This window comes from Orbicella franksi, chromosome 10 (genome assembly GCF_964199315.1).
Source record: "Orbicella franksi chromosome 10, jaOrbFran1.1, whole genome shotgun sequence".
NCBI lineage: Eukaryota > Metazoa > Cnidaria > Anthozoa > Scleractinia > Merulinidae > Orbicella > Orbicella franksi.
The window spans coordinates 18,001,774-18,027,801 of NC_138154.1; the positions used below are offsets into that span (position 1 = coordinate 18,001,774).

Consider the following 26,028-nt stretch of genomic DNA (forward strand, 5'->3'; position numbering starts at 1 on the left):
GGCCTAATGGGCCACTTGGCTCCTACGCAGATTTCATTCATTCATTGCACTAATAAAACTATTGCCAGCCATTTTAAATGCATTGCTGTTGCTTGGCACCTGCTTTTATTTTTCTTTGTTTACATATTCTTGCTTTAGTTAACAATTCAGTTTTTTTTTTCGTCACCATTTCCCGCGAGACAAAAACACCAGTATAGGAAGACAGTCAAAATTTCTGTGCCGCTTCAGTTGTGGAAATCAAAAGAATTGAGTAACTTTACCCCAAAACGAAAACTACAACAATAGAAAACCCAGTTTCGTTTTGTAGCTTTTTAATTGACGTGTTCAAAAGACAAACAACTTAACGCAAATTAGAAAACGGATTTCTTTCGTAAAATGAGTACTTGTTAGCTGTTGTGAGAGGACATAAAGCAACCACCTCACGGTTTCCCTCTCCGAATACGCAGCTATATATGAACTCAATGCTTTTAAGCTGCACAGTGTTCGCCATTGTTAAAAATTTCAGTGAGAAACATGTTGCATTCGGCTTCATGTCTGATTGCATTAGATTACATCGCTTCGAGTCTAGGACTAGTGAATACGAAAACTAAAAAAGAACATGCTTTTACGTAAACATAAATGACAGCTCAAAACAAGTGATCTTTTAACACAAAAACGGAAAATACGAAAGGGAAAATACTGAAAAGAGCGTCTGAATATCAAGTTTTAAAGTTCTAAGTGTGAAACCGAAAAATCGACTTTTTTTTCTCTTTTTCATCCCTTAGGTAGATATGAAATATGATATAATTTAAATTTTGCTCGATATTTGCTGACGTTTGCTCTTTACATCCACTGAAAACAACAGGGTTTTTTTAGCCTGACTAAGTCATAAGGACTAGCTCTTACGGTCTCAAGGTCTCATGCTAACTCGTATGAGCTAATTAACCATTTCTTCTATCCAAAATAGCCAATTTCCAAATGGACAGATCCCAGACAACTGAGGCTGTGACAGCAATATGACAACAAGTGAAAGCTTAATTAAAGGACAAGGAACTTTATTGATCACGTACTGCTTTTAGAGCAAATAGTTTGTTATTGACAAATGGTTAATTTATATTATGATAAAACATTTTACCATCCGAGATGTTCAGCCAGAAAAGCCGTCTGTTTTCTAGTAACGCTTTTCTTCTAAGTTGTTTATCAGGTTCGAAAATCGACTTCAGTTTTAAATGATACATCTCAAATGTAATTTACACTTTCTGAAAGCGAACTTACAAGGATCATTTCGAAAATGCAATAGAGATTTTGATTCCCAGCTTTCGTTGTTATGCAAATTGAATTAAAATTCAACGCATTCTTTCCAACTTTCATTTTTTTGGAAAACGAGAAATGCAACTACTCAAAACTCGTTTTCTGCTTCAGGGAAAAGCGAACTTAGGGACGCTGATTTCATAAATCAGAAAAGGAAAGCTAGAATCGTGACAACACCTTTTTAACTTGGATTTTTATGGAAAGCGCAAAATAAAATTATCGATTTTTACACTTTAACGTCGTTAATATATCTGAGGTTAAGTATTAGTTATTTCTTATCACATATCTCCGTTTTCCAGGCAAAAGTGATGCGAGCAACGAAAACCGAGTCATTAATTTACACAGGAATGTCAAAAGGTCACTTGTTTTGAACTGATATTTAAATTTATATGAAAACAGCTGGTAGTTTAGAACTCGTATTCATCAGTCCTAGTTCTAGATACGTTTTGAATATTTTACTGTAACATCGCTCAGTGCTCTTTTTCCAAAGTTCAAGCTGTATAATGAATGGAACTGACCCGCTCTACTCGACGTTCGTCGTTAATTGTGTGTTCAACGCCTTCACAGCCTACACCGCCATCATGCTGAACGTTTTAACAATTCACGCCATGAGAAAAACTTCGTCATTGCCAAAGCCCTTAAAAACATTGCTCCTGAGTCTTGTTGTTTCGGATCTTGGTGTTGGTTTACTCGCTCAACCCTTGTACATCGCATTGATGATCCGTCCATCAGCTTCCTCTACGGACACCGCGTTGAACGTCATTGGATTAACATTTTTTATCGCTTCATTCTTGACTGTTGTGGCCATAAGTGTTGACAGATTCTTGGCTGTTCATCTACATCTCAGATATCAGGAACTTGTGACTCACAAGCGTGCTAAAGTTGCGGTGTTCTCGATTTGGGTTCTGAGTGTGTTTCTTCCGTTATTTTCTTTGGTAAGCTCACTAGCTAACGGGCTTATCACTGCTATTGTAGGCTTTTGTTTCATTATTACAGCCGTTGCTTATTGCAGAATTTATTTCGTTGCACGGCGCCACACAGACCAAATTCAAGTCCTACAAATACAAGTAGCTCGAAATAGCCAAGTAGAAAGTGCTGCGAGGCAGAGAAAATCTGCTATCAGTACAATCTACGCATATCTCGTGTTTTTAACTTGTTGTCTGCCAAAGTATTGCGCTACAGTTGCCATTGTCATCTGTCCGTCATGTACAGCTTTAAATGCTCTTCGTTTTTACACAGGGACCCTGGTGTTCCTTAATTCCTCTCTAAATCCTGTTATTTACTGCTGGAGGATGAGACAAATTCGACACGCTATCATGGGTATGCTGCAAAATTGTATTTCCAAGTCAAAACTGAACAAAATTGTCGAAACTAGAAGACCGTAATTGAACGAATACAAACACTGCTGTTAGAGTAAGTTAATGAACAATATCAACTATTCAAGAATCGTTTTCTGCTTTAGAGGAAAGCGAAGTTAGTGAACTAGAATCCTGACGTTTGTTGTTATTCAAATAAAAATTATAATTCAGCACCTTTTTCTAACTTAGATTTTTATGGCAGACGCAAAAGTAGACTCCCCATCTTTGTACTTGATCGTCTAAAATATACCTAAGGATATGTACTATTTATTGTTTTACTGCATATCTTCGTTTTCATGGGAATAGTGATGCTCAAAACTAAACCCGACTCATTTATGTCAACGGGAATGTGGGACTTCCCACACTTTGTCAGGGCCTGCGATATTTATTTCTCTATTTGTAGACGAGAGCAAAGTGTTTGTCACGTGGTTTCTATCTGACTGGATTCCACTAGGAAGAGAGAGGACCCTGGTAACGATCGCGAGGTTGAGTGTGCTTTTGAGCGGTAGCCACCAACTGCCTATCGGCTGTTGTTTTTGGCGAATTTCGACTTGGTTTTGAGATTCAGAGGGAGTTTTAGGTTTTAGGTCTTAATGTTTGAGACACCCTCAGCTGTGTTTATTTTTTACGCCCATTTATTATGAGGTGGGTAAACATTCGCTTTCTTTTTGCATAAGCACGAAATTCTAGGATGAATAAGGAATAATCATACAAAGTTCCAGTTCTCAGACAGAACTGTCTGCAATTACATATTCAAATTATGTCACAAATTGCTTCGGTCAGCTGAAAATCCCGGCAATTTCCGCCGAAAATAAAATTCTAGCAAACAGTGTCACGCCGCGCAGTCTGCAACCGCCGGAAGAAAATTTATACTTTGAATGATTTCATTACTTTCAACTCCCGTCTATTGCTAAAATCAGTATTTTTATATGAACAACCGAAGTTTTACTAAGCTCTTACTAACCGAGGAGGAGGTCTGTATGGGAGAATCTTGACCGAGGTCGTGAGTACAGACCGAACGCAGTGAAGTCTGTACACACGACCGAAGTCAAGATTCTCCCATACAGACCGACTTAGTTCGGTTAATAAGATGTTTATTATATGGCAAAAAAGAAAACTTTAACTCGTTTAATGTAACTAGTTTGCTGACATTTTGCTTGCGAACGGCGATTTGCTTAACTTAAACCTGCCGAAATTTGCTCGTCCTCTTTACTTTTTTTCTGTCATCAGGATTTTTGGCACTTCTATAAATGTTTCAGAAAGAAATAAAAGAAAATGTGAAAATTTTTGTATTTAATTTGCTACTTTTTCAACATAAAATGAAACCGGTCTAGATGCCGGTCTAGATGGGAAAATCTAGACCGCGGTCAATATCGATTTCAGCCAATCAAATTCGTGAATTCGGTAGTTCCCAGTCCTCGTGAGATGTGACAGCCATATACTAAGGACAGATATAACATAATGACAAAGTCCAGTATTTTCCTGCATTTTTAGGGTCAGCAAGTTGGGGTCCCCTCTATAAACCGTCAGTGATTTGTTGATACGTTGCGTGGCGGCACCAGTTTCTGTAGACTCACAAAGTGTAATAGGACTAAAATATTTGCATTTGCCTTCAAACCTTCATGCTAAACATTTTCACATTTGCTGGTCATGTTTAGGCACAAAAACGTATTTCTAGAAGTGTAATTTACATACAGTATTCTAGGCTGGAAGCACGAATATTAGCTGACATTTGCAATCGCGTCTTGGTTTATCTTAAACAAACTCCGTGCAACTAGCGACTGATTCCAATACTTCGGCTGATGAATAAAAATAGACAACATTTATGTTGCCGTTCCTTGGTTTAGGCTTACTCTTACATATCTTGGCTTCAGAGTACTTTTCCAAACAATTTCGACTGGACACAGGCAGAGAGAGCCCACAGGCAACCTCTTGAAAAGTGGAGAAGGCCCTGGGGACGAGTTGAGTCCACAGGCTGGCAAACATCGGCGAGAATAATATTGTTATACATGGCGTATAAATGTCTGAAAAGACCGCGAGTGATACAAGGTTTCTCTCAAAGTGAAGTTTGGAAATTTTGGCAAGTAAAGCCATTCTTTGTCGGAAAATCTTTTCAAGCCGCCAAAGCGGCAGGATTGCCTTGGAGTCGTGCTGGCCGAAATTTGTGGTCAAGTTGGTTAATGCGTTTGCTGCAAGATTCTCTGCGACTTTTTGATCCGGCCTGCAACCTCCTGTGGCCGGAAATCTCAAACCTACCAATACATCTTTGTCAAGTAAAAATATAAAAGGCAGCCAACGTACCCTCGAAACGCTGGAGAAAGCAAGTCCATCACAGAGGAAATCGAAATTAGTACGTACCAATGCACCAGCAGCAAGTCTCCCTGTGTATTGGTTTGGGGGTCCGTACGACTGCAATATATCGATTTGCAGTTTACTGGCAAACTTCAATCTATTAGCTCCACACCGCACCAATCTCGGACTCCGTTCCTGGACGAACGGCCTATGACTACCGGCAAACACATTTTTCCTTCCCCTCCCCCACCCCCTTACTCCTCATTTAGACTCACTCTTACTACCCAGGACGCCTTTTCGTCTTTCCCCAAGCCTCCCAAGATAGTGTTCGCCTTATCAAAATGCGCTCGCTCGCCAAAATACGCCTGCAATGCAGACTACGACCAAACAGGCCACGTTATTATTGATTGCACGGTCCAGAATCACAACTGTAAACGAGCGAGTGATCGAGAAACCAAACCGTCTCGTTTGCACGTGCTTTGCGATGATGTCATTTATTTTCGCCCCTGTTGCGAAAGACAAGCCTAACCTGCAAAATGTGTTTGTATTCAATGACTCTCCCCCCAGCCCCCCGCCCCCGAATAACTTGGGCCTACAAGTATATGTCTGCTGACTGTATTTTTGCTGGGTTTTAGTATACGGTGTGAGCCAACTTCTACACGGGATTTCTGATTTTGCAAAGGTAAAAAATAATGTCACACGCAGAAAAACCATTTTTCCTTTGCAGTTACGTATTTATGTCAAACGGAGAATCGTGATTTGTTCTTATACCTTGGACATCAAAACAACAATTACAACTTACCACATTAAATGTCAAGGGAGTTTCATGTGATCTTTTTGACGTATTCATGGGTATTAACCACGAAAAATTTACGTCTGAAAATATTGATCATGGTCACTAAATGCAGCATCCCGTGGTAAAAGGATCATTTACCACGGCAAAAAGAGCTCCGCCGTGTAACCGAACCCTAAGAGAGCGAATTTCCTGGCTTTAAGTCCAAAACATGTTTCTCCTGTAACCGTTTTTTCGTCTGCAGCTTGGGTTCTTATATCTAGGTTTCTACGGTATCGTTACTCGACATTCACCACTACAACATGACAAAATGAATAAATATTCACTGTAAAGCTACAAGTTCTCTGTGCATCAACTTTTATTTGACTGAAATCCCACACAAGTACGAATTGCGGACCTATTTTTACATTCGTAGGGGACGTTCACTTTCTTACGAAACCGCAACTTTCAATAAAGATCTCTTGTAGATTTTGGTTGATGAATTTGAAAAAAGAAAAATTGAATATAAGTAGTTTTCCGTGAGACAGGAAGACGCTGACCGTTTATTACATGCATTTTAATGAAGCTAAAGCTCCGTCTGCACAACGCAGGAGGAACTTAAAAGGAGAGGTTTCGCTCTGAAAACGCATCAAGTGTTTTCCGTCAACACTATGTCGGAGAAATTTGAAAACACAACAATCAGCGGTCATTTTGTATTTGCGTTTGAGGAAAACTCGAGCAGGGGAATATCATTTCATTTCAGGGGAATATCATTTCGTTTTGAAAATGTTTCCGTCCACACTAAAACACAAAGCCGCCGTTTTCAAATTTCTCCTGTTTGAAGAACGTTATCGAAAAGCTCCGTTTTCGTGACGGATTAGTGTGGACGGTAGGCCTGACCGTAGCTGCGTTTACGAATTTCGTCGGCGTAGTGTGGACGCGGTCTCAGGCTGACGTAGCAAGTTACGGTTATTTCGATTTACACGCCAAAATACTGAATTGAATTATTCGCAACTTAATCATAATAATAGAAGAAAACTATTTTTCGACAGCAGTAAATGCGACAGCAGTAAATGCGACAGCAGTAAATGCGACAGCAGTTTTTGTGTCATGCAAAGATGTCATGTTCCTGAACCTCAGCTGCGTTGGAAATGTCCATCTTCAAAATGCAATATTTAAATTTGAATTTGAATAGCAACGCATGTCAGAATTCTATTTTTCCTTTTGTCAATTCCTAAATCGAAAAGTTCCCTTTCCTCAAAGCAGAAATTACAATTAAAATCCACTTCAATTTTGTAGAACTTAAGCAACAAAACCGAAATGGAAACTAACTCGCTGAAAATAAATTTTAAAAAAAACGGATGGCTTTTGACAACACGTATTCTAATGAAGCTCAGATGGTGAATTGTTGCGCAAATTAACCTCGCCGTAGTTATGCTAATTTAGCACCAATTAGACATATCAGGACAAAAAGCAAGATTACCGTGTACAAAAGTCTCAGAACTGATATACGATAATTTGTTTTTCGAGCTAAAAGCAAGTTAAAATTCGCCCTCTTAAAATGTGCTTGTGGTTGGCAAACGAACACAGGATGAAAAAAGCGAGCTTTATAGTTGTATTTGCAGTAGATTTGACCTATTGAGCAGAAGCAAAGGAAAAAAAGTCTATACTTAATTTCCCTTGCGACTGTGATCGAGGTGCATTAAGAAACAGAAAATAGTTGGATGTTTGTGACTTAAACCTGTTGACACGAGAAACAGTTGGAGAAAAATTTACGTCGCCCGAATCGCAGAGCAATCTTGCTTGCATAGCATAAACTTCAGTTAGCCAAGAATTCGCAGTGTTGTTACAAACAAATTGTTCCATAGGTAGTTAGGAGTTATGTGTGTGTTCGAAAGGGTGGCTTGCTGTGTAAGCAGGATGTAATACTGGAATTAGGAATGATAAACGCGCCCGTGCCAACCAGCCATCAGTTGTCGCGTCAAGTAAAAAATGAATGTCAGATGGGCAATCTTTTAGCATTTTTGCTGAAGATTAATAATTCGGTGTTATTTTTTTGCGCATTTTTCAGAAAGCGAAAGCAATTGGCCGTGCAGTAGATAACGAGAACTATATTTGAAGTCAAAACGAGAAAACATTTCAATAATTGCATTTCTCGTATTCCATAAAAATGAATTTGGAAAACATGGATTCAAAAACAATTTGAATCGGCGTCACAATTACAAGTGGGTTTCTAACTCCCCTGTTCATTTTCGTAAATTCATTCATTTGCGTAATCTGATCACTCCGACCTACGCTATCACTCGTTAACAGGCAACGTTCGATACATCAATATTCTAACGTTGCTCCGAGACTTTCAGGACAAAATTGCAATTTTTTAAAGATTCTTTTGTCTCTCAATTCCCACACGAGATTTGGATACAAAGGAAAGACCACTAAATATAGAAGTTTGTCCTGAAAGACTCGGATCCATGTTAGAATATTGATATATCGAACGTGGCCTATTACTCACTGAAAGATCGACCTCTCACTTGCATGTCATTTGCATAATTTGATCAGCCACTACAACTCGTCACTTGCTATCATAATCACGAGTTAAAAATGGAGACGACTTATTGTAACCACAATAATGTCATGTAGTGTGCCAATATTGTACAGGTTACAACCGTGTGGCCTGTTGCAATGAACCGTTCTGCTATGACACCCAGAGGTTACCTATAAAGAGCACGCAAAGACTTCAGGTAGTTGGTAACGGTCTACTACACTGAGAGCGACCGTCACTGAAGTCATTGTTCACCCTTAGCATACGACTAGATTTTAAGTCGAAGGTCACGGAAAAACAAAACGGCGCCCAATTCCTTGGTTACAACACTGCAAAACAGGTATCACAAAGCTTCTGAATAAACTTAAGCAGAGATATGGGAGTGACTTACGATATTCGGAGCCTGTGAGCCCAGGAGCTCTGAAAAAGACCTCCCCAGTGATGGCATCAGGCACAATGGCTCCAGTGGTCTCACAGGATGCATCAAATGTGATAGTCACGGATATGCGGTCACCTCGCTTGGGCGAGCCACCGTCCACCGCAAATATGAAGTACTTGTATGTCCACTTGACAGTTTTGTTACTAAATACTACCTCAGTACCATTCTGAACATAGAACTTTGTAGAATTGATGTGGGGTCTGTTGACAGAAAAACGACATGATACAGTCGAACCAAGCAGGGATAAGGAATCGAAAAACGTCCTTTCAGGAGGAAAGAGTTTAAGAAAGAATCCCACACAAGTTCGAGTAACAAGCGGAAAAAAACTTTGCACCGAGGTTATTTACACCGTATTGCAGACTTCTGTGCGACTGTTTTAAATATCTTCTCAAAAGAAATCATTACTAACAACAACAAATGTCGAAAACAAATTTTGACTGAGTTCATCTGAAACACTTGAAAGTACTGGTGAAATGAAACTGATGATGAAGTTTTACCTGTGTTTGCACAATTTCTCTGAACTTTGACATTTATTTTCTCGAGTTCCCATGGAAAATTGTTTCTGGTGCTATATCAGGCAACTATTTATATCTTTAGCTTTTAGAAAAGGTCAAAAGGACTGTAATATACCGAAAGTTATTCTGTTACAAGGTTTTTGTCCATTAAAAACTGAAAATGTTCGATTTCCTATCGGATTTCGTCCCAACAACGTTGCTGGAAATTGGGTGATTTGAAAAATATCCGGGAAATTGCACATAAAAAGCGATGGAGAATGCTGTAATGAAAAACAAAAACAACCACTGTAAGCTCAGACTCTTAGGACGACCTTCATTAATAATGTTCAAAGCACTACTCAAACACGGGTTAACTTAGTTGACGGAGTCTCAGACCTCCGAAAAAGCAACCGTAACAATGACAATAAACCAATAGAAAACAATAGCTGTTACCACGCAACCTTTCACTGTGAAGTGTATATTTGTCAATGCAAAGTTGCGCAATGCAACAGTGGGGGAAAAAAGATGGAAAGCAAAGTATTAACTTCGAGTTAATTTAAAGTGCTGGAATATAACCCAGCAATATCCTTCTGCACGTTAGTCCTAGAAAGGAGATGGCCTCCTGTCTAGTGTAGCCCCCGCTTAAATTACAAGTTGTGATGTAATCCTTTGAATGATGAGCCAGAAGGGTTAAGATCAACTCTGATGAGTTTGGGGTATTTTACTTACATTCTCTCTGGATCGCTGGCCTTGAATCTGATTTGAGCATTCAGACCGCTGTCTCTGTCAGTGGCTGCAGCGGTGAAGAATGCATCTTTCTGAAGCGGCGGAATGGGCTCCAGGTCCAGGTTTATATTGACCTCTGCCAAGAAAGGGCAGTGATCGTTGTAATCTTCAACAATAACCTGCACCAAACAAAATATGCATATGACATAATGAGTTATTTTTCGGGACGTGCAAGGTAATGTCCAACCCCAAGGTTTACTTACAAAGAAAACACCAAAGAAAACAGTAAACCAAAAAGGAATAAGAATGGCTGAGATTGGGAAAGATTTAGCTTGATTATAAGCATGCAGTGAACATGAAAACCGTACGCTGACCCTTTAAAAAGTGTGTGAAGTTGGACGGTTGGCCATAACAGTGCAAACATAGTGTCTAAGTACCTTCTCACATGCATGAAGTGATCGTACGGCCCCATAGTCTCCTTGATGGCCGTTATTAGGGTCGTCACGCAACGCTTCTCCCTACTAGTGGGGAGAAGCGCTGCGTGACAACCCTAATAACGGCTTTGAGGGAAATTAACGGCCCCAAATTGAAGATGTATTTTTTTCAGATTTTCAGAGGTGAGTAAATGGAGTAAATGTACAAAGTGCAATTTGCAATTTATGTTTGACCTATTTTTCCAACAAACGACGACAAAATTTGAAGGTCTGTCAATCGACAGCTATGAAATCCAACATAAAGAAGACGAGTCCAAGGGTTGATAATTTTGTTGAAAACCAACTTTTGACTTACTACAGTGCAAAAAAAAAAAAGATTTATACATGTACTATATTTTGGCTCTATTTCAGAGTACGGAGGTCATAGTCAAGCGGCTAGATCAAAACAAATGGACAGTTTATATATCAAGGATAATTAGGCGTATACACAAGCAATGACATAGCACGATGTAATCAAACACATCAAAAAGATATCTAACTATTTGGAGGCTTTGATCCTCAGGCTCTTATTAAGACTAAGCTTTAAGTTCTTGATGTAGACAGTCTCGAGAAAAGCTAATTACGGCCAATTAAATTGAATTAAATTAAAATATAGTTCGGTTTGATTTGACTCTGAAAAAAAATAGATCAAAATTTGTTTACCTTGATTGTAATGTTCCCTGTCCACCCTTTGTTAATGTCCGTAATTCTCAGATATAATTCATACGATGGGTTGGATTCAAAGTCCAGAAGAGCTTTCAGCGTGAGCGAAGCGTTAGACGTGGTTATAGAAGTAAATGATTGAATACCTGTGAAATATAGCAGAGAGTTTGCAATGCAAAATTACTTAAGAAATCCACACAAAGACACCTCAGCAACCAGAGAATGAGCGCACCATTTTCACTTCGGTGCGAAGACGGCTTCTCCTCACGTTGTCAAAATGTCAGACACCAGCAACATTCTATTTCAAGAATAGCACCGGCTGCCTATCACACTACACACACCCACTGATATTCTGGATTCGAACTGTTTACGACGTTCAGAATTCACTTTTACTAAGTTATGAGGTATTATATTGATAAGGTGTGATCGATTCTGTCTCGGACGGAGTAAAACCGCACGCCAACTAATTTGGCGAAAATGTCTTGTCTTTGAGAGAAGCCCAAGTATGCGAACATTCAAATGAAAACTTCTTCAGTGCTAATGTTCTCAGGAGGTTGAGGTTCAAACGTTTCTGGCTGCGGATAAAATCTTACAGCGTGTTCGTTCAAGTGAACGCAATTGAGCGATATATTATTTGGTGCTAGTCGTTTTACTTTAAAAGAAAAGAGAAATTCAATTTTGAAATAGGTTTTTTTTAAGGGTTGAAAGAGTGAAAGGATCAGTAATCTCGAGAAAGCAACCGTTTTATACACCTTTTGATTCTGGTACACATAAACACCAAACCAAATTAAGTTGGCCTTTATCAATACTATGGGATGCGCGGTGGCCTCATGGTTAGTGCGCTCGACTCTGGAGCGAGTGCTCTGGGTTCGAGCCCTGGCCGAGGACATTGTGTTGTGTTCTTGGGCAAGACAATTTACTCTCACAGTGCCTCTCTTCACCCAGGTGTATAAATGGGTACCGGCGAATTTAATGCTGGTGGGTAACCCTGCGATGGACTAGCATCCCATCCAAGGGGGAGTAGAAATGCTCCTGGTCGCCTCATGCTACTGAAACCGGGATAAACTCCGGCCTGATGGGCCACTTGGCTCGTATGCAGACTTTACCTTTACCTTTCATCAATACTCACGGTTTGGAAATGCAATGAGAAGTATAAACCAATGAAACCGTGACGACAGAATTATTTCTGTCAGATGAAATACACTAAGATTTGCTTAACGACAAAGCGAAGCTAAATTACACAAACACCTTAGCTCGTGTCGATTCTGTTTACACGTTTGAAATGGGTCTATGATATCTCGTGCACCAAACAATCGAACTTATTCTTACACTTCGCCTAAAAAGTCTCAGTAAGTTTTCTGGGTATTTTCCGTGGTCGTTCGCAGGACGTTAGTCAGTTAATTTTATCATATTTTTACCTGAATTTATATTGGGTATGGGAGTCAGTGGATCATCAGTAGCATTTGGACACAATAAAATCGTCTCTCCATCAAGAATGAAATTGGGTGGAGCTGGAGTGACGGGGGCATTGGGCGCCGTGTAGGTTCCATCTTGGATTTCAAACCTGTCTTGCTCGTTTCCTTCAAGGATGTCTACATTGTACGGCCCAGAGGAGAAATCGTCTGCCACGTTGAAAACCTGAGCCACGCAAGAAGGAAGTATTTATTAGAGAATGTTGTCATGTTATGACTTCTGTACCCCGCACAGTCGAACCTCTTTAATACGGACAAAAAGGGGCTGGACCTGACTGTCGTTTTATGGATGCGGTCATACAGAGGAAAGGATTACTTTAATTCTGGTTTTGCTGGAATTAAGTGAAGTGTCCGTAAAATAGAGGTGTCCCTATTTTGCCGGAATGAGGACAGAGGTTTGACTGTGCAGCAAAGTTATCAAATGTGGTTCAACATTTGGCCAATCACAACCAACGCAAATAATAAACTGAAACAAGCAAAAGCCAAAGCGCAAACGTCGCCGGAAAAAAGGTGGAACAGTAGACGAACTTTTCATAATCTACTCGATTAACTGAATGTTTAATTCGTTAAGATTGCAAAGGCTAAGCACGAGAGAGGTGTACATGATTTCGACTGCAATTTCTCTCGGTATCACTTTCGTTCCCTTTAAACACAAATGGAAACGATATCTTATCACGTAAAAGCCAAAATTTTGGAAGGGATACATGCGCTACATCGCCTCCTAAGCAGAAGTTCCTTTGGATCATACAAGCCAAAAGAATAGCTGCGCAAGAGGCTACGTTTTAATTGGAACTGTTACAAGTGCACTTATCGGCCACACATCTAACCTGCACAAGAGATCCAACATGTGCATCCTCGCTAATTACTGCAAAATAGTCTACAGGTCGGGCGTCATCTAGCAGAAATGATACTCCACTCGACTGGAACAGAATGTGTGATTTACAACGGAATCTCTCAGCAATGAAGACATCTAAACGGTATGCCTCGTTGATCTGCAATAAACACCGGGACAAACTATTAGAGGTTAGAATGCGAGAGTGGCTAGACTAGAGCTATACTAAGATAGCCTACAATGGACTAAGCTGGACTAGTCTAATATATTTCAGGGTAGACTAGGCCAGACTAAAGAAAGCTAGGCTACCTTACGCTACGCTAGGCTAGTCTGGGTTACACAAGTAAACACATCCACAAACAGGACACAGAAGCGCACATGTCATTAGAAACATTACCCTTAGGGACAGGCTAGCTGTCTCTGCTGGAAGAGAACCACTGACTTGGCATTTTCCACCAATAACTGAACCACCTTCAGGGACTATAGATCCGTTACCAGCTAAAACAGAAAACACAGTAGATAAACATGATTATTGATTGCAGTACAATAAACAATAAGCTAATTCTGGAAATGTACAAGGAAGAACTAAAGTCATAAATGAATAAAACATATTAGTAGAATTTTACTAGTACACTAATGCAAATGCTGCAATCTGATTGGCTGAGCTACTCGTATACTATCAGCCATTAGAATGCAGTAGCTGTCGGTCGTCCACGAAATGCGACGTTTTTATCGTTTTTCCGAAGCTTTGGAAGAAAGTTTAGATGTAAATGAATAATTATATTCCTGAGAAGACAAAAAGAAGGACATAAACGGGTTCTTGACTTAAAATTATTGAAAAACCGGTGCGCGCGCGTAAACAACGGCAAATTTACCAAGGACAATTCAATACGTGCGATTTTGTTAAAGCGTCAAGTTCAATAATGCGTCGAAAAATATTTGGAAACCATTATTTGCGTTAATTTAAGTTAGAATTCTACTAAAACAATTAGATTATTCGCTCTCGAGCTCATAATCTAATTGTTAAATAGTGCATGCCGACACCGTTTGGTGACAAAAACACACTTTCAGACGTTGGAATCATAAGTGCTTTGTATTCCACAGAGACTTCGTAACATTAATAAACACATGAAATCACACTTTTCGACTTTTATAAAACAAGAGACGCGCACTGTACAACTTTAATCGCCTGGGTGGCTAGTTTCTCTAATCCACAACTGCATGGTCAGTGTCGCTCTCCTTCTCTGTGGAAGAAACCTACACGGCATGTGCCCATTTAATATATAACGTCAGTATTTCATTTTTGGCCGCCTTTTTTTTTCGCACTTGTGACAAAAGAGACTTGGAAAATTAATACATTTCAATTTTAAATTTGGGCGCACTGGAATGAACGATTATAAGGGTAAAACTCTTGACAGAATTCCAATAGAATTCAAAATACAGACAATACGAGAGTTAATTGTGATGATCTTGACTTTGGAACGTAACGATGATGAGCCGAGGGGGAAATAGATTGATTTATTTTTGCCGTATTCCCCATAAGAATGCTTTCGCATTGATCTGACATCAACTCCTTCACACCAGTTTCTGTTTCATATCAAAAACTTTCTGTCAGACTGAGTAATTTTTCGCTCGAGCTATGCCTAATTATTTTTGACATAATTCCTCTTGTACGTCATTGACAAATGGCACACTACACTTATATTACATCTTACCAACGTTTGCTAAGCTGATAGTGCGGCATGGAACATCAGAGTCCAATGGATCAGAAAATAACTGCACCACAAGTGTCTTGTCAATGTACACCCACAGCTCTTCGCCGCCAGAGAATGTTAACATTTCGTTGCCAGAGAAGTTGAAAGCTGTGCGTATTGCAGTCGTGAATCTGAAAAGAGAAGACAGTGGATAGAGCCAAATGGCTCCCAGAACTAGGGCTTGTTCTGGATTCGTTAGCATGAAGTGACTAAGGTTAAAAATTCTGACCCTGAATGCGGTGTCTGTCAACCACGTATCGGTATGGGAAGTTTTCACTCCAAAATGATGGTATTCATTTAAACATCCAACTAAAGAGACCTTGAGTGAAGTAAGGTATTTTACCAAAGACGAAGAACGTTACATAAAAATAACGTGAAATGCTAGAGCTCAAACCCGCCAAATTTTACGTCGAATTAATCACTAGAGCACCATCTTCCATGTGTGGTATATAACTATAATTACAATTATAATTATTTTCAATAGTGCGGTATTCAATTAAGTTACGTAAAACCAAAACCAATCCAATTCTTACCAATTAGACTACTCAGCCAATCTCAGACCGTAGTAAAACCAAAACCGAAACCAAAGCTGTTGCCTGATTACTTTCGACACTCAATTGAGAAGTTCTCTACAAACATTTTACATCGCTCCATTTTTCATGAACCATAATCCATCACCCATGCTACACGTTAGTCATCAGCGCCTCTCACATGACAGGGTGAATCACACAAAAACTACACAAGGCCTGAAACATACCCATAATTCCTGAGCGCATTGGTGAAACAGTCACGCTGTCCTTCAGCTCCCCATCCACGGCCATCTACTGGAAAGAATTCGTCGTTAAAATGCCGAAACACTGGATTGCCGTTAGAATCTGTCTCTAATTGTAACCCCAGCTCCAGTTTCTCTTCGTAATGTATGTTTCTGCCTGAATCACTTCTAAACCACTGAGAAAAACTGTCACCAGTTGGGTTGTTTGATATTGCCAGCCAGCTCCCATAAGGACTGTGCACATACTGAGGATTCTGATACAGGTCATCCCTGAACGCACCAATACCGGTAAAGTCACCATCGGAAAACCTGAAAGGAAATAAGCATGTGTTATAGTCCGTTGAGGCAGTAACGTAACTGTAAATTCTGTTTGCTTATTATCTCCTAGAAAGCCAAGGACGGAATTACCTCGTAGTTTCCGCGAAAAAAATCAAACAACCTAAAGAAAATTTATAATACTATTAAACAGGGGACCAAAAAAACAAGAACAAACAAAAAAAAAAATCCGGCTTGCCCTTTGAGCAAGCTCTAACTGTGATTTACCACCCTAAAAGTCATTCTCACTAACCCTCACAAAAGTTTGTCTCTTACAGTATTTTCTCAAAAAGTTTGGCTTTTCTTATGGCCCATCGGACAAATGGGGACAACATCCACCAGGCCGACTGAAACTCTACTAGCCCTGGGCTATTGCACAGAACTTTCTTTCCACACTATATTAGGCATGATGAATGGGCAAATGGTAAAATATATATACGTATATTTCACATACTTTAAAGAAATTGACCTCCTACCAAACTGTTCAGACGTTTTGTCCATAGTAGCATACGATTAGTGTACCTTAAATTACAAGTTTAATCACTGTTGTGATCAACACAAATATTACTTTTTATATTTTTGGGGGTAAAAGGACCTCTTCAACTTTAGGGATTTTGCGATGAAGGAAAGGGCAAACAAATTAAAGATACCATTTTTTTTATCGGCAGAAATGACTGCTGCAGCACAAAAGTTGTCTATACTGAGAAAGCGACCTGTTTTAATGAGTAATTCGCTTACTGGAAATCATAATAGGTAACGTCCAAGTAATAACTGGAACTGTTTAGGGAAGCATTAGTCACAGGAGCTATGAAAACAGAAATAGAAAGACAAGATAAGTGAAATCGTCCATTACACTGACCTTTTGAATGGTCTGGGACAAACTCCCCCCCCCCCCCCCCTCCGCCAAACAATCCATTATACAAATACGCAGAATACATTGTACCATTTTTATTCTGTAACTCAACGATGAAGATAAATTTGTATTCTTGCTCTCAACGTGGTGTGGAGATCCTGGGGAGGTTGTAACATTGCTGTTCAATGGTGTACGGCCTTTTAAACAAATATATAATAAATCAAGGAAAAAAAGGAATATATCAATCACGAGAGACCATGTTCTACCCCATTTCCAGACAACGTGAAGAAAGTTAAAAAGACAACGCGCAGCGGGGTATTTGTGACGAGCTTTGAGGTGCTTGGAAAATATATGTAAAACACTGTCTCAGGCATTTGATACATGTTCTATATGGGGGGAGCAAGGTTGGCAAAGTGGCGAGAGCGCTCACCTCACACTAATGTGACTCGGGTTTCATTCTGGCCCGATGTCATATGTGGGTTGAGTTTGTTGTTGGTTCTCGCCTTGCTCCGTGGGTTTTTCTCCGGGTTCTCGGGTTATCCTCCCCCCTGAAAACCAACATTTTCAAATTCCAGTATGATCAGGGCAGAGGTCTCGTATGAAAAGCAGCTAAAGCTGGTGTGGCTTCCTCTCTAAATGTTCTAACCTGTTTATATTTTTCTCAATCAAAACTAACTAAGTTCAAAAAGTATAATATCTTGAATAGTGTGCAACAACGTCTTACCCCTTCCCTCCAGGGTGGTGATACTTGCTTTCTCACTTTTAGGGGAGGTCTGAGTTTCAATGGAACCTTGTCCCCCTGGGTCATCAGGTAAGTTTGTTCCATTAAAGGCTTCTACCGTCATAGTTACATGGCACACATAGTCAATACCAGCCTGGACCCCATCAGCTTGCTCAAACAAGAAAAGATCGCTTGTGGTTGAGCCAAAGAGGGAGGCGGCATCTGCACTGTCACAGGTCGCATTGTACTCCACACGTAAAACCTGCAATTAAGTCACAGCAATCGTCTCAGAACGGTGTTTGAAAAAGTGTTACATATTGTTATTTATCATTAAGGGCTGAGCATTGGTGAATCTGGTTAAAAAAAAAGTGAGCCACTGAGATAGAAATAAAACGAATATTTAATGTCGAGTCGTGAAGGAGAACGGAGATACCGATGTTCAGGTCATACTTCAAGACAACTTTTGGATTGTCTTCAAATTTTGGACAAAAATTAACGCAACAAGTCCAAAAAACTAACGACCAGTGTAACGTTTTAGACAACTATGAACGTTTAGTTAGTCTTTAATATCTCTGAAGGTTGTCCTTTACATAAGCCTTTTTGGCGTCCATGGGCTTCCTTGCCTTCCTTGTAAATTTATTTGAAATTAGTGTGTGGCAAACCAATAATAAACTGAAACTAACCCGAAACTTTGTAAGCTGTAAAATAAGAACAGGTTTGCTCTTCACAAACTGATTGGTGCGCACAACTAGAGATGGCTGACTTCACATTGGTTACTGATTATTATAGCTCAAGGGGACAATTGTTTTAAAAACAATTTTCTTCCAAACGTGAATCAACTCTTGAACTCGTTGTACTCAGTGTTGTAATGTAAGCCGTGATAAAATGGAATGAAATCAAATGGAATGACGTTCCCTTGTAAACCGCAGTCATCGATGTATCACAACGGTTTTGCCAAATGTGCTCTACCAGGACTAACACTGCTCCAAGGTCTTGCCCATTGCCATTTTTGGCAAAGGAGAAAAAAATTAAAATTTGTTCTTGTGGCGATTACTGGAAGCATTTTTCAAACATATCACAGGTGCAGCTTTCGCCAATCATACCACAGTAATACGTTTCCACAAATAGATTTAAATAGCACGGTTTGCAGGCATTTTCAGGAAAACTTTTGTTTTTTTCCTTTTCCAAAGTTTGCTTTAGGTTTCCCATACACCAAAAGCAAAAATTAGTGGTTCTTCAGCGCATTCCGATGTGTATCATGTTGTTATTTCGATCACCAGGAATATAGCATATTTGGTCCGATTTCTTTTTTTAGATTTCTAGAACCTCCAAGGTATTTCCTAATTTCGAGGGCTTTCCAGTCCTGAAAAATGCCAGTAATAAAGAGACAGAAGACTTTACTGGGAAAACCCTTCAATTTAAACTTAACCAGCTGAAGAAGGTCTTTTCTGATATAAGAAATGTCTTAACAAAAAGCAAGTAACAAGTAACAAGTAACATTACATCTGTAATATTCCACGTATCCACAAACGTGGTATTTTTGTCCAGCGAATATGGCGGATATAGCACTTCGGGTCTGTCCCAGTCCACTTGCAGCTGAAAATCACCGGGGGCTGAGGCAGATATGTTTACAGGTGCTAATGAAGTGGTAAGAAACAGCGATGTTAGGATATGAAAAACAAATCCCTTCCAAGAAGGTATTACCCGGTATTCAATGAGGAAACGTAATACAGACAACCCATGAAGGGTATAATAATCTTGAATACAATTGAGGCAATTGGCTTGACCTGCCATAAAGTTGTGACACTATTCAACAAACTCTTTGGGACCCAAATAAATAACCTCACTTGTCGTTACTAATTTAATACAGCTGATGAAGTAGCTGAGGAAGCTCGGTTAATTGAGCAAGCAAAAGCTTTTCTAAATGTTCCAGCTTTTCCTTCTTACACCTCTGAGTTCAACGACAGATTTAATCATAAAAAAAGTTAAATGCGGTGTGCATTTTAAGTCGATTTTTGTCAGCCGTGAGTTGTACTTGGCTGAGGTACAGCCTTTCAATGGCAAAGTCCCGGCCACATCCGTGCACGATAAATGACACTTTTGCTGCAGATAGACATATACTTGAAAAACATCAGGCCACTGTTTTTTCATTCAAGTTTACCCCAATGAAATCCATTTTAATCTTCTGCAGTTTTTCCCAAAGCAAAGGCGAACTACGTCCGGACTCAAGAGAAAACCAAACAACAGAGAAACCTGAATTACGCGGACACCCTTGGGACACTCACTAGTGTCCGCTTAATACAGGATATCTACTCTGAAAAGGTTCTAATATAGTGCGCAATAATACTTAGTTATTAACCCTCTTGTAACACAGTGTAACACGGTGTAAGATCAAACACTGCTCATAGCATAATGTCCAATCAGTCAATGCATCAATCTGGAATCTACTTAGCTTTAAAACGACATCGCTGGACTATGTTAAATGAGTCTGAGCTGAGCTTTTAGTAAAAAAATCCCTTGTGTCCGCTTATTGCAGATTTTGTGCAACAAAATGACTCAATACTGGTGTCCGCGTCCTCTCAACAGGGGTGTCCGCTGAATGCAGGTTTATTTTACAGTAAGTGTGGGAAGAAAATTTAGGGACTCAAACTGGTGTCCACTGAATAGAGGGTGTCCGCTTAATATGGGGTCCGCTTAAGGTTTCACTGTATCATTCCGAGGAAGTTATAAGTGCAAATAATGTATCACGTGTAGGTTCTGAGTACATACAACATGTGAAATCTTGAACTGGTTGATCCTCGTAAGATCCGCCGGGATAAAATTCCACAGAGGCAACTCGTGGCGGCGACACACACACTGCGGCTCTACCCTGACTTAGAGCGTTTATCACAGCAACCAAAGAGCTGTACACATTGCAATCACATGCAAGATTGTTCCCATTGAAGTTCCTGCAAAGATAAATGTACCCTTCGTGAGCTCATACTGTGATCTTTCAGAAATTTCAAAGTAAAAAGTAAGAACACTACAAAGTAACTACTGGGAAGGTCAACTTACAGACTCCCCAGATTTGAAAGATTTGCAAAGCATTCCTGGCCGATATTCTCAATCTTGTTGTTCTGTAAATTACTAACATAAACAAATTGATGATTGGTCAGTAATTCAGCGTTCTCTTTTCAAAATCAGTTACTAAGATAATACTGTTCAACAACTATCACTTAATTCTAAAATTAAGAAAAAAAAACATGCAAAAAAATGATAGATGCTAATTAGCGACATTAAAGTGGAAGCTCTTACTCTTTAAGGTAAGGGGCTACATTGACATGACAATTTCCATAAGGCCATCTAATTTCTAGATTAGAGAACTTAATAATTTGCTTAAATTTTTTACAAGTATGAAGAGAACGCCTCGTTATGGTTGCCAAAGACATCACTTTTCAAAATTCCCTAACTTTTCACTGACGTTTCCCTACAAAAAAATTAAATTTTCCAGACCAGATAGATACAAAATGTCAGATATAGTAGCGGCGTTCTAGCCTTCCCTTACAGCAGTCCTTTCTACTCATTCATTAAGACTGGTAATTTTTAAACAAATTTTCCTTCTGTATTAATGAAAAATACCACTGAGATCACTCTAACCTCAATGTTTTAACTCAGCCGTGTTAAATAATTTCATTTTTCCGTGACTCTAGATAAAATTCCCTGACTTTTGCCTGAACTTGAAGAATTTTTTCCCTGACAATTTCCCTACCTCTGGCAAGCTTACACGTCAAAATTCTGACCCAGCATTTCATGTGAGCTTAGCTTGAAGTCAGGGTTACCAAGGGTTACCAAGGCATCTTTTATCATTGCATTCTGACCCAGCATCTTATCGCAGCTCAGGTTGTTTTCTGTCAAGGTTATTTACCCCGGATACTTATCTGTGGGTTCTCAATTTTTCACTGGACGTTCATAATTCATAACTGAATATACATGAAAGATGACGAATTCAGCATGTCAGGAACATGGGACAAGAAAAAAAAAAATCCGGGTTAGCAACAAGATTGTAACTCTCGCTCTATTTTGACCATCAACAAGGATATAATGACTGAACAATGATTCTGACAGAATGGGCAATACTTACAGAACATTTAGACTTCCTAACGAAGGAAATGTGGGCAAGAATACAATCTGATTATCCTGTAAATATCTGGAAGGAATACAAAAATGATTGTATGACCAAAATGACACAATCAAGAGTGAAAATGTCAGGAAAAAGCAAGCAAGATCTTGATTTTGCAGCAGAAGCTAAAAGATTAACTTTTTTAAATGTATTATATGTGCATTTTAAGCTTTTCAGATGCTAAGTTTCTTCCAAATACACGCTCCACCATGTGGGATATCTATGGTATATAATTAACAGTCCTTTTCTTCCAACGTAATTTATGTTTGAGAGGGAAAAAAAAGAGGCATTCACTTGTTACACAGGCTAGTGAGAGACACCCTGTCTTAAAATAATGTATGTCGTTAACGAGTACTTTCAAAAAATGTTTAATTTTAACTGTACTTGCTGTATTTGTATTTGAAACTATTAAATGAATACAAAAGCTTTGTGAGAATAAAACCGCTCAAAAATGCCTTTTGGACAATGATTACTAATACTCAACTCAAAGTTTATTGTCAGAATTCTATCGTATTTCAATTTAACATCGATGACAAACTTGCCTGAAAAAAAAAATAAAGGCATAAATTTTCAGGCTATACCAACAGAACACTTACATTCGTATAACGCTTCCCAAGTTATTAAATGCTCCAGCCTGAACCTCACTGATGCTGTTCTGTCTCAGATCTCTACACAAAGCAATTGTAAAAAAATAACTTGGATTTAGCTCTTGGAATGAACAACATATCTTAAAGGAGCTATGTCACAGTTTGCACATCTTGGCAATTTTAGCTTAAATTTCTTTTAAATTTAGATTTTTATTTATTTATTTTTTGGCCTAAATTTTATCAAGTTCGTCGTTTGTAATCCGTTTTAATCTTCTCCATCCTTAACTATCCGTGTTCCTGTGTAGTTTGTTATTAGTTCTTTGGTGTTTTTCTATCTTAATAAACTACTATTTTCAAGTTTCCTTCAATTGAAAAGTAATTTTGTACATAACCAAAGTACTGTGGCTGAGCTCGTTTAAACTTAGGTAAGTTGAGAAAGGAGTCTTGGTATTTTACAGCTAAGAGCTCGTTTTTGTTTTATGTACCATTTGAACTTCATTCCACCAAACTAATTTAACGACATCTTACAAAGTATAAAGCTTTGGAAACAGCTTTAACAAGTTCTGAAACAATTCCTTTTTTAAAATAGACATAATTGTCACTGGAATTGTTTTGTATTCAAATAATAGTGAAAGATACTAGTGATCGACAAAAGTTGCTATGTGCTGATCTATATGTCAATCCCAGGTACGTAGTTGAATAAGTTGATAAATCTTTCAGTACTTACAATTCTTGTAAGCTTGTTTGATGCTGAAATAAGTTGGTTCCAAGCGCTGAGATATTATTTTGTTGAAGTATTCTGCAAAAGAAAATTTAACTGTTTAATTTAATTTAATTGTGAAGCAACGTTGTTTGATTTACAACGACGAAGAAAACTTCGGAACCACAACAAAAAAAGAAACCCTCCTTTGCTGAAAGTGAAAACAGTTATTATAAATATTAAATTTATCAAACTCAAAAGACAAGAAACTTACAGCCTTGTGAGGCTAGTAAATGGGTCCAGCTCTCCAGGTTGTATGGTGGGGATCATATTATTGGACATGTCCCTAGAAAAGACAGTCACCAGTTTATCGACCTCACCAATAATCACTGACTTGACAGTGATACAAATTGTGAATATACAATATCAAGACTCATAGTGTTTCACAAACTTTCAGAACCTTTCATTATCACATATAAAATAAACAATAAAGGTAAATCTTGTTCTACACGGGACTCTTGTGCGGTTAAAATGTTTTAAACGTAACGTTTTGGGCAGTTTTACTGCTCTTCTTCAAGCACCGTAGTTTCAGCTCAACATGGCATCTCAATGTAGTTTACGCATGGGGTACTAACTTGAGGAATGTCTTTAATTTATTGAAGCTCCCTTTCCGACTCTAACAGTAATAAGGCCAACCACTTCATTGACTTTAGAGGAAATACCAGTGGAAAATCGCATATCAATAAACAACTTATTGTACTTTTGAGTTTCTGGGATTTTCTATCAATTAAAATGCTCCATATCAATGATATGGTGCAAATATTACTGGACTCTTAGTGTTTTCTTTTAGAAATTAACGAATCTGATTGCTTCTCGTTTTTAAGTTCTGTTCATGATCGTGACAGTGCTCCTGCAAATGGAAAAATTATCGTTCGGATTTTCAATGAACGATAGTCTCCTCGACTGCAGTTTGTCGACTATTCAATCAAAGTAGCCCGGAGGTGGAGTCTAATATTTTTTCAGATCTTTGATTCCCTCCCCCCCCCCCCCCCCCCTCCCGAAAAAAGAAAAAAACAAACTCACAGTTCAATGGGATTTTGATTCCGTAAAGTTCTTGAAGGAAATGTAACCAGCTTGTTGTTCATTAGTTTGCTGCAAGAAAGGTGGCAAAAAGAATTATTGAGATACGTACAAAAAGCTGAATGCCTCCAATATGGCATTCAGTAACTGCAAATATGTCGACAATCTGCATTCCTGCTAACCAACCAAACAACGTTTGATCGGGAAATTTTGCAATTTTGAATGAAGCATGCATTCTCTATCATCTCAACTCGTAAACATAACTTACTATAATTGAATCATAATTAAATGTTTGTTTAATAAATGTTCACATGATAAATTTTAAATTACTATATTTATTCACCACAATGTCAAGAAATTAAACAATCTAACCAATTATTTCTGCCTACTGTTTCAAAATAAGTAAATCATACTTACATTGTTTCAATTGATACACCGTTTAAAGCATCTTCATGTAAAGATTGTATTTGGTTGTTAGAAAGATCCCTAGAACAAACAAAGATGAGGTCAAATAACAGGATGTTATAAAATCTACAACAAACGCAGGGGAATAAATCACGTGTAATTAAGTTGTTACTTTGTGACTGTTCTCTCCTTTTATAAGATATACGGATAACGAAAATTTTATAAATTGATATTTACAGTGTCTTTACGGATGATCCAGAATCTCCAAACAGCTTTCCTGTAACAGCTTGAATGGCATTGTCCTGAAGTTCACTGAAACAAAAAAAATGGAATTGAATAAAAAAGCAGCTAATGATAGTTAAATGCCATGTGGCGTGTAAAACACAAGCAACCGAGCACCCCTCCCCCCTCCAACCTTCGAAAGTACAAGGTCTAAACTGTAGACATAACCAGTCTGGGGAATATGCTTTTCTGAGATGTCTTTAAAAGTAACAATGTCAAGCTCATTTAACTGAGTTGTCACAATAATAGTTATGAATAGGAATCAAATGGTTCTTTGTTGACTCCTTGTACTTACAGGATTCCATTGCTCACTATGAGCGACAGGAAAGGGTTTTCTTCAAACGTGGCAATCTTGCTGCTATACAGTTCACTAGAATAAAAAAGACATTGGAAAGATCATACTATTATAAATAAATTACAGAGTTCATTGCTACAGGATATTTGTATAGGTGATCACATGATTTCGAAGGCAATTTGAAATAATGAAAACTTTTCAAAGGCTGCTCATTCATTCTAGATTGCATGAGAACGATCATATGATGACTTGCTAATTATGCACTTGAAAAAGTGACCGTTGACAATCTTTGGCTATACATTAATTGATTTAGACAGCGGACAGTGATTATGGTTTTAAATACATCTTCAAAGTTATCGGAAATTAACTACCCAATAATGTTGGGAAATCTTTGGAAATCTTCGGTTTGATCTTCGGCAATCTTTGGAACTCCCCGGAAGGGTTCGAGTGGTGCTCAAAAACCCTGGAAAGTGTTCGGGTGATAATCATTAAATGTCTGAAGGGTTCGTGTGATCTTCGGAAGTGTTTGGAAATCTTATTATTTTCGGCTATCTTCGATGACCGTAGGCAGTCCTCAGGTGTCTTCCTATTAACTTCGGAAATTTTCACTGCAATTTACACGCGTATTACAACTTCACTCAGTGTTACACTTTTTGCACTGGTGCTACACTTGAACTACACTGCTGTTAGCAATTACAAAATTAGCAATAGATAATCACTGTATGCAGTATACCAAAAAAAAAAATTCTGCT

At 38.6% G+C, this 26,028-nt stretch overlaps 1 protein-coding gene across 3 annotated transcripts in view; it reads right to left on the minus strand.

The window, feature by feature from the left end:
- Positions 1 to 26,028, minus strand: part of LOC145499901 (uncharacterized) — a 71,765-nt gene that overhangs the window by 20,929 nt on the left and 24,808 nt on the right. For all 3 annotated transcript variants that reach the window (XM_081479419.1, XM_081479418.1, XM_081479420.1), the window contains exons 30-50: positions 25,277 to 25,351; positions 24,937 to 25,011; positions 24,712 to 24,780; positions 24,298 to 24,366; positions 23,489 to 23,560; positions 23,242 to 23,313; positions 22,524 to 22,595; positions 21,889 to 21,954; positions 20,823 to 20,894; positions 20,538 to 20,716; positions 19,272 to 19,405; positions 17,772 to 18,030; positions 16,933 to 16,999; positions 15,865 to 16,188; positions 15,069 to 15,238; positions 13,751 to 13,851; positions 13,349 to 13,513; positions 12,468 to 12,687; positions 11,050 to 11,195; positions 9,917 to 10,092; positions 8,646 to 8,893 (exon numbers count right to left, since the gene is read on the minus strand). In XM_081479419.1, coding sequence (XP_081335545.1) covers positions 8,646 to 8,893; positions 9,917 to 10,092; positions 11,050 to 11,195; positions 12,468 to 12,687; positions 13,349 to 13,513; positions 13,751 to 13,851; positions 15,069 to 15,238; positions 15,865 to 16,188; positions 16,933 to 16,999; positions 17,772 to 18,030; positions 19,272 to 19,405; positions 20,538 to 20,716; positions 20,823 to 20,894; positions 21,889 to 21,954; positions 22,524 to 22,595; positions 23,242 to 23,313; positions 23,489 to 23,560; positions 24,298 to 24,366; positions 24,712 to 24,780; positions 24,937 to 25,011; positions 25,277 to 25,351 — 2,831 coding nt within the window. The remainder of the gene's footprint in view (positions 1 to 8,645; positions 8,894 to 9,916; positions 10,093 to 11,049; positions 11,196 to 12,467; positions 12,688 to 13,348; positions 13,514 to 13,750; positions 13,852 to 15,068; positions 15,239 to 15,864; positions 16,189 to 16,932; positions 17,000 to 17,771; positions 18,031 to 19,271; positions 19,406 to 20,537; positions 20,717 to 20,822; positions 20,895 to 21,888; positions 21,955 to 22,523; positions 22,596 to 23,241; positions 23,314 to 23,488; positions 23,561 to 24,297; positions 24,367 to 24,711; positions 24,781 to 24,936; positions 25,012 to 25,276; positions 25,352 to 26,028) is intronic.